This window comes from Megalops cyprinoides, chromosome 17, assembly GCF_013368585.1.
Source record: "Megalops cyprinoides isolate fMegCyp1 chromosome 17, fMegCyp1.pri, whole genome shotgun sequence".
NCBI lineage: Eukaryota > Metazoa > Chordata > Actinopteri > Elopiformes > Megalopidae > Megalops > Megalops cyprinoides.
Window position 1 is genome coordinate 25,228,998 of NC_050599.1, and position 12,319 is coordinate 25,241,316.

The 12,319-nt window shown below is 42.2% G+C and overlaps 1 protein-coding gene across 1 annotated transcript; it reads right to left on the bottom strand.

Moving 5' to 3' along the window:
• Positions 1-2,367: 2,367 nt before the first annotated feature.
• serpina10a (serpin peptidase inhibitor, clade A (alpha-1 antiproteinase, antitrypsin), member 10a) lies at positions 2,368-8,233 on the bottom strand. The gene is made up of 5 exons (XM_036550094.1): positions 7,803-8,233; positions 5,882-6,505; positions 4,564-4,837; positions 3,508-3,652; positions 2,368-3,047 (listed from the first exon to the last, which is right to left on the bottom strand). Exons 2-5 carry the CDS (start codon positions 6,471-6,473, stop codon positions 2,868-2,870), a joined length of 1,191 nt encoding a protein of 396 aa, XP_036405987.1. The 5' UTR covers positions 6,474-6,505; positions 7,803-8,233; the 3' UTR covers positions 2,368-2,867.
• Positions 8,234-12,319: the final 4,086 nt, after the last annotated feature.

The following is a 12,319-nucleotide window of genomic DNA, read 5'->3' on the forward strand; positions in this document are numbered from 1 at the left end:
GTCATTCTGTCTCGGTGCAGGAAGGCCCCAGATGTGATGGGATAGAGCGTGAACCTAAGCATGCCTCTGGGTCTGCCCGGGGCCCTGGGGTCAGACGGCCTCTGCATACAGGCCACATCTATCAGAACACCACAGAGGCAAGACGGTGAAGCTTGACCACAGAGGCAGTTTGGCTGTCAGACCCTCCCCCCCACCTGGTAAATTATCTGAAAAGGTATGTAAACTGGTATGCCTAACATTTTGTCATGTTCATCTGCTTGCCTGTGTGTACAGTATAGGTTACCATATAGCTGGCTGTTCTAAACATAGCTGCTGAGAATGGGGGCAAGCTGTATCACCCTCAGAGTTATGGTCCTTTAGACCATCATAAAACGCACACACACACACACACAAACACACACACACACACACACACATAGAGTACCAGTCAAAAGTTCGGACACACCCACTCATAGAAGGGTTTTTCTATACTTTTACTATTTTTCACATGGTGTGTCCACACTTTTTTTTTTACACACACACACACACACACACACATATATATATATATATATATATATATATATATATATATATATATATATATATATATATATATATATATATACGTAGGAGCATATCATATACAGACACGTGTGTAGGAGCATTTGTTATCATATCATATACAGACACGTTTGTCTGAGCATTTGTTTTTAAAATTAAACACTGCCAAGCTGGCTGTTGTTCACTCCAGACCGGCATTCCAGCACACTTTATGGACTTCTTAGAATGTGACCGAAGGACGAAGGATGAAATGCAGTCTCTTCTGACCTTCAGAACACATAGCGGATGATACAAGCAAACCTTTTTGCCATGGCCAAACTATTAGCTGTATTTTCTGATGAGTGTCATTGAAATACACTGCTGTGATATGGCTGATATCTGAAAAGAGTGAATGTATTCACTTGAGTCAGTGAAGTCACAGGTTTAACTGTGACCACATAAGTGGAATCATGAAAATCCATGGAATATTCTTCAATGTAACACCAGTGTATGAATTCAGCATGGAAACTTGTCCATGCTAAACTTGTCAGAACCGGCCTGCTCAATGGAAACTTTAGGGAGTTCTTTTATGCTGTGTTACAGCCAAAAATTAAGGTTCATTAACTGACTTGAATTACAGTCAGCAAATGAATCTACCTACATTCTTCCACTACATGTATTACAAATCTGAGCACAACTGTGCACTGAGCACTTTTTGTGATCAATTGGTTTATTTTGTACTCAATATAAATAAGTTTCCCCTTGGGGCAAAGAAGATGTTGTATTCTATTTCTTGCAAATTCATCAGCTACTGTTAATAACTTACAATTTCCACATACACCAAACGCACCTCAGGTTGAGATGAAACAAATACAAGAGGTTTCCCACAGGTAGATTACCGCAGACAGAGGGAAGCTGTTTGTTTAAGGTGTTGAATAGTGACCTCTGACACATCTTATTGCACTCCAAAACACAAGCTCTAAATGTTCCTCTTCCTGCACTGCCCATAGGCGTGAAGTAGGGCAGTGTATTATACTCGGGTCAGTGATAAAGTCCTCAGCACTGCCTGCTTTACATGTCTCTGGTACATAGACATATGACAGGTTTACATATGAACTATAGTAATTGTGCCTGTGCTGCCCTCTGGTGGCTACAGAATAAAAAGTGTAATGTGTCAGTGTAATATACAGTACATGCAAGATTCTACACATATTGAACCCACGACCTTGTAAAATCCTTAATATTAAACATAGTGTACTACAGTAGGTTTAGTTAATGAATACCTACCAGTCTAGAGTGTAAAGTGATGTGTTTCTGTTTGCACAAATCCCCTCACCACTCCCACGCAAGCATAAGAAGCCAGTCCAACCTGATGCAATTATTCTCTGTTGATGAGGTGTTGATGCAATGTGATCTGAATTACGAGCACACCATGGCTCCTGAGCATCATGATTTCATTCATGCCTTGCCCATTTTCTTTATGTTGGTCTGATCCAATCAGGAGCAAGTTGAGATGCTTGCTTCTGATTGGGTGATGATACCAGCCTATTGAGTGAGCTTTCTAGTGACTGAAGAGATGGGAGAGGTTACTGTTCACAGATGTGACTAGACCTGATCTCACATTGTTAAGAAAATATGACACGGTGCTACAGTATCAATAACTCAAGCTGTACACTTGTCTGTTAGCACCATTTTGGTACACATTGTCTTTCAGAATGACAGGGTCCTTATTTCACCAGTGATAACTGACATTCACCCATTTTCAACTTGATTTCAGCACTTGACTCACTACAACTGTAGCATTTGTCAAAACTGGAACACATATGTTCTACAACTGGCAATTTATTTAATTAATTTATTATTTTTGTGGTGTAACACAGTATTCATTGTACATTTTCACCCTTATTTCCAAATCACTAAAGACATACTAGAATTTTTGTTTATAATTACGCTTTTAAAAAATCCTGTTTTCTGAAGTCTATGATCCCACCAAATAAAATGTGTGTGGAGTTTCCATGTTAACAATTAGCACTTCATCAGCAATGCCTGTGTTATACATGTCATACTAATTACTCACAAAATGCCTCTTCTACACATAGCCCTAGCGTGCAAATATCCTTTGAAAGATGCTGAAATCCATATTCATTTGTAATTTGCCTGCTCTGTGTTTTCGTAAGGGTGATGACTTAAGGAGCCACAGACAACTACGTGTGTTCTTTTCTTCCTACATACAGGACGAAGGAAACTTCCAGCTGAAACAGATAAAAAGCACACATTTTCCAAAGGGACTACACAACAAAAGGGATATTAAGAGCGGTGCCAGGTGAGTCCAGTGTTCAGCACATTTATTTCTTGGTGGGGTCGATCACCCTGCCCATGAACAGCGGGCTCTTGGTGGCTTCGTGGTAGATGATGAAGAGGAAGGGCCGGTTGATGGTGAGGCGGGGTGGCATGGAGGAACCTCCGAGCCCGCTAGTCGTGCCAGTGCCCCTCTCGCTGACATCAATCATGACTTTGTGCAGCACCTGAAATCACAGCACGGTGATGTCACACTGAAAGGACAGCACTGTGAGGTCACACTGAAAAGGGAGCACTCTTTAGTCACACAGAAAGGACAGCACTGTGAGGTCACACTTAAAGGACAGCACTGTAAATTCACACAGAAAGGACAGCAATGTGAGGTCATACTGAAAGGACAGCACTGTGAGGTCAAACTGACAGGACAGCACTGTGAAGACACACTGAAAGGACAGCACTCTTTAGTCACACAGAAAGGACAGCACTGTGAGGCTACACCGAAAAGACAGCACTGTGAGGTCACGTTGAAGTAATAGTACTAGCAGTACTATGAAAGTGCACATTGCAACACATTGCCTAACCAGACATGGAAACACATTGTTCCTGCCCACTCCCACTTTTTTGTGAAGCTCTTTCTGAGTTTGCAGTGTTTTACAACAGTATCTTTCCAAAGGTAAAGTCACTGACCTCAGACAGCTTCAGACCACTCTCACTGCTCAGTGTAAGGTTAGCAGTGTTCTCGAACACATCGGTGATGCCCAGGTCAGGCAGGATGTTGCGCATGCCATATGACTGTTCCAGTGAGAACCTGGGCAGCTGCACCTCAAGTTTCCTGGAGAAGAAAGGGAAAATGTGGAGTTTGTGCTGTTTGTTAAAAAACAGGTCAAGAAACTTCCCTTTCCTGATTACCTAATAGGGGGTTCAAACCACACATTATTACAGTTTGACCCTTAGTAAAAATAAGTTCAAGAGAAGTTCAAGTATTTCTACAAACAGACACAGGAAAATCTTCTCTAGACATTGTATCCTAGGAAGCAGTGCAGTCGCTGTTGGAGAACTGCTTTGTACGACTTAATCACATTTAAAATTTTTCAAAAATCACTGAATTATGTACATGTATGTTTTCATTTCAATGGTACAGTGACCTTCCTTAAAAAGCACTACAAGGTAATTGCAGCCTTGTCCTTTCTCATGCACCTGTGTGAGTGTATATACAGTATAATGCACAGCATCATTCCTTAATGCTTACATGTGTCTATGGTCCCATCGCTAACAGTGGGTGCCAACTATACACTTACATGCAGTGTGTGTGTAGAGTGTGCACTCAAATAGCCAATGGCTACTTTTCAGACTACAAGTCCCAGAGTGCACCACAGCATCTCCACTGACACTATTTCAGTGACTAGCAGGGGCCTCATGAGTCACTACAGAGTGCTAATGAGTGCTGAGAGGAGGGGAGCCTGGCAAACGCAGCCCACTCCACCCATGATGGAAAAATGCCAATTGCATTCTGTCACTACAGAATCCCATTCAATACTGAGCAATGAAATAGCCCAGCCTCAAACTTGTGAAGCTGTTGGCTATAGGGCTCAGTTTACACTCAAGTGGCTTACTCACTGATGCCACTCATGCAGGCAACCACTGACACAGGTGCATAAAAAAGGACCTTCTGGCGACCTGTGAGCAGCGCTTAGTGGGAATCGTGCACTGAAGAAGCCTGCGCATGGGGAATAAGGCCTTTACGTTTTCTTCAGCTTTCCGACCCAGCCGAGGAAGCGCTCGGCAGTGAGCATCTCGTCGATCGAGGTGTAGTCCACGTCCTTGTCGGGCAGGAGGACGAGCATGGCCACGCCCCCTTGGTACGGCAGCTTCAGGACACCCAGCTTTATGGAGGGATCGTATGCCAGGTAGTACTTGTCAGCCCTGATCATCATGGGGACCTGGACCACCTTGTACTTGTTCACATAGAAGCGCTCTTCTTGTGTGGCACTTCTGTTAAAGGGAAGCTCCCAGGTGCCTGAGTGTACAGAGACACATTGATTATCCTTTAATAAGTATCATTCCATAGATATCTGTGATTATATATATATATATATATATATAACCAGTTGAATGCATAATAGACTACTACTTTGAACAAAAGTACAACAAAATATATTAAAGTTTTGATAAATAAGAGTCATGTGTAAAAAAATACAAAAAAGTTAAGAAAAAAAATCACCATCTTAAACTATGCAGTAAACTGATGTAGTGACCTAGAGTAAACGCTGCTGTTGAATGCATCTAATACTACATGACTGCCTGCAACGGGGACTTGCGACTTTGGGATTTCATACTACATGAAACAGAAGCTAGATAACTTTGTTTGGCTACCAAGCCATGTTAGATACTTGTTCAGCTCACGTTTATTTACTTGTCCCCTCTGGTTTAACCCTTTCGCAAGTAACTTATTTTTTATACTATGTAACTCATGGTTTGTTATGTTTTCATTAGCGTTATTAGGCTTCTCATAGTTTTCAGTTAGCATTTGCTATATTTTTTAATGTTAAATCACTGTTTTATATCGGTCAGGCTCTATTATGTATGATATATTTGTTATGACATGATTGATATGGCTGAACCACCAATTGTCATTTCCCAGTTTGCTTGGTTATTCTCTCTTTACTTATGTAGAGATTTGAGCAAAAATAATTTTTCTGCATTCTTACAAAGGCTTCACAATTAATCATCTTGCATGCTAGCAACATATTGTTTTATATTTACTGTACACACTTATTCCAGTTAGTCATCACACATCCTACAATATGGCCTGTAGACTTAAAATACGTATGCAACCAATCTCACTAATCATTTCACATGAATAACCCAAGCAGTTAGGCATGTTAAGAGAGAGTTTCCCAAATACCAACACAGCCCCTTTTTTTATCATATTGTGAAATGATAGAATTTTTTTAAATGTACAATCTTGGTAGGCCCCCCCCCCTTTTTCCATGTTCCCCACCTTAGATTATGACCCCCCCCCCCCCCCCCCCCCGTCACAGCCGAGAATGAGGCCACTCACCTTGAGCAAAGACAGAGCTGACGAGCATCAGCTGAATCGTGGGGTCCAGGCTGCTGACCGCCTCCGCCACCCTGCCCCCGGTCTTGCTGTTCACATAGTCGTTGATGGTGTTCTTGGCGGCCTGAGCGTTGCCGAAGTCCGCCTTGGTGACGTCGGCGCCGTAGAACTTCTTGACCAGCTCGCTGAAGCTCGTCACCACCTCGGCCTGCTGCCGGAGGAACAGGGCGGTGGCCTGATACAGCCGCAGGCCCTCGCTGCGGGTCACCTCCTCCTGGAGCTTCTGGAACAGCTGCGGGAGCCTCTCTGGCTGTCCGTTCCTCTCGAGGGGGGCCAGGCCGAGCCCCTGGAGGAGCTGCTCCCGCGTGGCGCCCCCAGCACCGGCCGAGAGTGCGGCAAGGCCCACTGATACACTCAGCGGGGAGAGGAGGATGTTGTCATCGCTGGCACTGGCAACCTTACGGTACAGGCTTGCGGCGAACTCTGTGTTCTTGGCAGCCAGCTCCGCGACATCGTCGGAGACCGGCTGCTGGGCACGGCTGATGGTGGCAAGGAACGAGGCGCGGGCCAGGAGGAAGAGGATCGCTGTCTTCATCGTGCTGATCGCTGCGTTTTCCTCAGCCTGCCCTGAAAAGACATTAAGAGCTTTTGTGATGCAAGCTGTGTGGTCTTTAATCTTCCATAGAATAAAACTTAACTCATTTAGACTGGACTTAAGCATCACATGAATGTATGTTCAGACTGTAAGACTGCACAGAAGGGCTACTTGTACTGTTCATACTTGCAGAATAGCGGGTACCCTGTACAGAAAACTCCTGACAGTACCATGCTTGCTTTTGGCCTCCACACAGAAATTGTCTGTAAGTGCTGATCTAGGACTACTTCTGCTTGTCATACATTGCTTAAATTAGAATTATGGTAGGAGAATCTGGTCCCAGACTAGTAATTCTGAGAAAGGTCTGCCTTGAGCTGTTTCAAGCAGGCAGAGGGAACATGTACAGCCAGTCGACAAATTGGGCGTGGCTAATCCTGTTATAAACGCATCTTTCAGTTGTGCTCCTGGAAGAATGCTTCCTTTGTCTTAACCCGTGAAAGCGCCGTAAAACAAGGACAGATCTAGCGCTGGCCTCGCCAGCTTTGTGGCAATGCCTGCCTGAAAGATATCCGGTGAGAACAGTGGTAATCATGGCCCACTTGTCTATTACGTAATAGGAAAACGCGAACTAGGCTTTGATTTCATCGTTTGGCCTTTTTAAGCATTGTCTTAGTACATACCAAGGTTTTCACCAGAACTGTTGTCAGACCACACAACCAGTAAACACAAAACACTCGGCTTTTAAAAGGGCATGCTTGACTGTTTCTTTCTTTTTTCCTTTTTTGCAGATTGTTGCTCAATATTTGACATTACATCAGAGGTACAGTCGACTCAAGCGCATTCCTAAACATCAGCGATGTCTAGTTAAACATAGGCAAACAAATGCGCAATACTGCAGGCTTATAACGCATACACTAACAAAATAACATGAGCCATGGTTTGGGTAAACACTAGTTTTGATATCCACCTGGCCACTCGATTAGATACAGAGGAAAAACAATACCTCGTCAGTTTTAACCATCAAAGCATGGACGATGACGCATGATAATCTATCTTGACCACGGCTTTAAAAATTCGGCTCGAAAATCAAAATCAGGGTGTGCAATTGTTAGACGACTCGAGATTACAGTTTCAACATCTTTTGTAGCCACAGCCAAACGCACCAGTCTACTAAATGCAGTACGGTCCATAAGAATAAAGCGAATGCATTAGATGTGTCGGCCAGACTGCTGTTCAGCAGACTAACTGTAAACAACGATGTAACGCAGTATCGCTGGCCACAAAAAGATAAGAACATTTCAAAATACAAATTGGGAAGATCAGACTTACGGTTCTCTGCTCCTTCTCCTCCGACTGACCGTTCAGTACGGAGTCCCTTCCGTTTCAAAGATGGCCTCGCACTGTTTGGAGAGACAAAGTACAAGTGTACCTTTTCCTCGCTAGCTTGTTTGTGATGCGCGCACGTCAATATTTCATGTAGCGGGGTAAAATCGTTTCAAAAAGAAGGAGCAGTAGAAATCTAAAAGCGTTATCCTGAACATTCTTATGTGTTCTGGCTTCAGTCACGAGATATTTCTTTGCCTCCTTAAATTCACCGAGATAATCAGTACAAAGGAAAAGCGCGATAAGACCTTTTTGAAGGATTGATATTTTTTTATTAAGAAGTCGATGTTCAAAATGTGTATTGTGGGAATTTCCAAAAATTGACTGAGACCATGAATTCACAGAAATTGCTGCTGTTATAGTTTTGCTGTATGCTCAGAGGTAAATATAACGTGTCCGAGTACGCATGTGAAAATATGAAATGCTAAAAATAAAGATTGTATTCTTACACACGCCTCAAACAAATTTACCCATAATTCAAAATGTAACAGCTGCAGCCATGCCATATATGCAATTATATATAACCTGTATGTTTTATATACTAACATGATATAACAGTTTTACAGTAAATTCTACAGTACGTGCAAAATGCGTCTGTGTAGTTTGCATTTGGAAATCCTAACTCATATAACTTTTCCAAAATGAAGGAAATTAAAAGTTTAGTTATTAAACCTTTTATTATTAAAAGTATTATATGTTTTTTATTAACGGTCACTCACCTCGGGCATACAGTGGACATTATCACATTCTAGTCTGTATTACATTACATGAAACACACAAGAAATGCTTGCCGTTTCTTTGGGAAATATGAGCTGTGTACATTCTCATTTATACACATATTTCTATTATGTATCTGCCTTGTATCTCATCATTTGCAGAAACAACTACTTAATTTTGTGTTAGAGAACAGCTATGAATAATTAACGTCGATCCATGCATTCCTGATGCGGCGCCGGGAGAGGTGGCACTCTTGCACTTCTGCGCTTGTTGGACATTCTTTTCCGCTTCCCAAAGTGTGGGATATCCTTCAGGACCAGGGACAGTGTTGGCCCCGCCCATAGGCGCGCTTAGTTGAGTCTGACTGGTAATTAGCGCAGGTGTTGCTGCCGTCATGCCTGTTCTAAAAGCATAGTATGCCGCGTCTTTTTGGAGAGATTTACTGGAAATGAACCAATTGTTGTAGTTTTTCGGGAGGTCAGCCCGCACATAAAAGAGTGCTTCAGACAAGGTAATGTAACAGCATGCTGCAGAATCATAGGTACAATACGCTAACAATGAAACATACCCTGCGAAGCTAATATAAAATATTGTGTACTGGCGATGCACGGCAATTATTCTGTGCCTTAAAAAAGAAGAAGAGAAAGAAGAAGAAGAAGAAGAAGAAAAACATACCAGGTGTGACTGTGACTAAGTCAAAGTAGATGCACTGTGTCAGAAAACTACTTCACTAGTTAACTGTATAATGTTTGAATGCTTTTACAAAGTTACTCATGTAACATGCACAACAGAATCTACTGCAAAATACTGTATTCATACAGTTTCATCTATGTATGAAAGTGGCAGGAAATTATATGCTTACAGGTATTATAACACTTATTCCACGTTATTCAGAAAAGTAGCAAAGTATGAATTGCTTATCTTTGCAGTTCATTAAAGTTACTATTTATGAGGAGTGAAAAGAGAAAGCAGATGTTGCCTGCATTGAAAAAATACAAACAGAATTGGAGAGATAGTCAGAGTGGTAAAAAGAGAGAGAACAAGAATCATGTGGCCATTCACTTGTGAGATGGAAACAGATGGGTTTTCTCCTACATTGTAATAACACTTGAAACTAGGGTGTAATCATGCTGCTGATTTCCCGTAATACCTCCTATGATTCAGGTTCATTATTGACACTACAATATAAAGGTAAAATGTACTGGGGTATGGACCCCTGGTGCCGTTGGCTGCCTGTGATGTGAAGCACTGACTGAACAACATGGAAGGAAAGTCTGGTGTCCCCACATTAGTATATACATGATATGGATATGTTTGTTGTTTCACTGATGCAATCATCATTCCTATTTTAATTTTCATTGTTATAATATGTCTTTATTCAGTGTTCTGTATTGTCATTATGCTTATTATTTAAGCTTATTTCTGCTGTTGATGATGGTTTTCATGGTTTACCTGCTTTGGGAATGCAATACATTGTGTCTGTCATGCCAAAAGCTCAATGAATTTTAGAGATATAAAGGAACTACTAACAGACAGTCAGAAATATTACCATGAATGTTTAAATATTATTATAAATTAACCCTGCATGGATGGCCCAGCCTACGCAGGTCAGATAGTGTCACCAGCCTGTAATCTGATTTGCCTGCCTGACAGATTGGAAGTGACTGAAGTCAGAGAAATCCCATTAGCTCTCAGATTAGGAAGCCACAGAGACCACGGGGCAGTGAGTCTTGGGGCAACAGCCATGCATTGGGCCCACATTCGCCTAATTTCTGTGGGATGGACAACACGCCCACGCACCTGCCCAAATTTAGAGGAGACAAGGGCGAATGGAAGGCCACTCTAGGAGAGTCAAGACCTGCTGGCCAGTTCCAGACCCTGGCACAGTCATACTCCATTCTGTACATAATTCCTCACTTGGCACTGACTTTCTGATCTCAGACATAAAATCCACCAATTAATCTCCAGTTGTGGACATCATATGACCAGGAACTCCCTTTCTAAACACCGTCTGAGGCATATGACATAACTGCATAAAACATAGAACTTCAAATATAGTAATCCCGCCAATCTGATACTAAAACTTTTTTAATTCAAGTCATGTTTTTGTCCAGTCCTTTATACAGTTTTGTAATTGTACATGTAAACAGACAAAACATTAGGCTTTATTATTTTTTGTTATATACAGAGAGAAAATATAAAATGTTTTAGTTAGCATATACAAAATTATCATATTTGATTGTTTGATTGTCACTTGAGCTTGTTTAGTTGCTAAAACCATTGCTTTACGAGTAGGCTTCAACTGGCTTCTGAACAATTATGATGTATTAGTTTCTTGTTTATGCTACATGGTGCAAAGTCTGTTTTTATAACCTAACTATAACTGTGGGAGGCTTTGTCATGACTGTAAAAACCATTCAACAACTATACTTATTGTTAAGCAGAATGAAAAGGTATCAGACAAGTATGCTATAGCCTTAACAATATCCCATTAGCAGTACACTGTAGCAAGCATTGTATCACATTTTGACTGTGAGTATGTAGGCAGTACAAATATGCACTGTATCAAGTATGGGGAAAATGTATTTAATGATTTTCCAAGTAAAATATACAGGGGGGCTCAGAGACACCCCTTGCCGATATTTATCTGGAAGAATGTTCCCATATATCTTGGGTAGGTGGAGGCACAAGAGAACATATTATGGCTTTGATAAGGTCACATTCACAGTAACAGAATTATGGAGATGTACAGTGCATTTGACTGTCAGGTTTGAGCTAACATGGTATTAAAATTAAACCAGCCAAATGCAAGGGAGGGAGACACTGTCCAGGGGGTAGGATTGTCCAAGCCACTATGGGTGATGGGTCACTATCACCTCTGTTCACACGTCCCCTCCAACTGGTGTGACGATGTCACAGCACTGTGCCTGTATTCCTATCGAGCTGGCTTGATGATGTCACAGGACCGTTTCTTTATTCTTGTCAGCTGTCATGATGATGTCACAGCACTGTGCCTGTATTTCTGTCAGCTGTTGTAATGATGTCACAGGACTGTGCCTGTATTCTTGTAAGTTGTCACGATACTGTCAGAGCACTGTGCCTATATTCCTGTCAGCTGGCATGCTGATGTCACAGGATGGTGCCTGTATTCCTGTCAGCTGGCATGATGATGTCACAGGACTGTGCCTGTATTTCTGTCAGCTGTTGTAATGATGTCACAGCACTGTGCCTGTATTCCTGTCAGCTGGCATGCTGATGTCACAGCACTGTGCCTGTATTCCTGTCAGCAAGCATGATAATGTCATAGGACTGTGCCTGTACTCCCCTCAGCCGGTGTGATGATGTCACAGGACTGTTCTTGTATTCCTGTCAGCTCTACAGTTAGCACTGACCCAGTCCTCTCGTGAGTGGTCTTTCACTCCTTCTCCCCTCCTCAGCACAGTTCCTTCTCTTCCGTTTATCACTCCACCAGGCTTTGTGTATGGCACAAGGACAACGTTGTGTTCAGGTCTCTTCTTCCAAGGAGATCATACTGATCTGTCTGCATGTGGGCGTCAGAATGCAGACCTGAAGGACCATGAGGTCCAACTGTTTGTGTATTTACAGCCTTAGTCTGCTCTGCTCCATAACTGCCAGATCATTTAGTATAGTTCCTCTCTTACTGTTAAGTAAACTCCAGCTGTCACCCCTGTAGAGATGGGATATCGCCACCCTTCAGGTGGATTCTGTTCATTACAGGCTGTGGG

Coding starts and splice junctions, on each gene's coding strand:
- serpina10a (XM_036550094.1), bottom strand. CDS start 6,473: ATGAAGACAGCGATCCTCTTCCTCCTGGCCCGCGCCTCGTTCCTTGCC. Junction 4,838..5,881: donor CAGCTCTGTCTTTGCTCAAG/GTGAGTGGCCTC, acceptor CTGTACACTCAG/GCACCTGGGAGCTTCCCTTT. Junction 3,653..4,563: donor GTCGGAAAGCTGAAGAAAAC/GTAAAGGCCTTA, acceptor TTTCTTCTCCAG/GAAACTTGAGGTGCAGCTGC.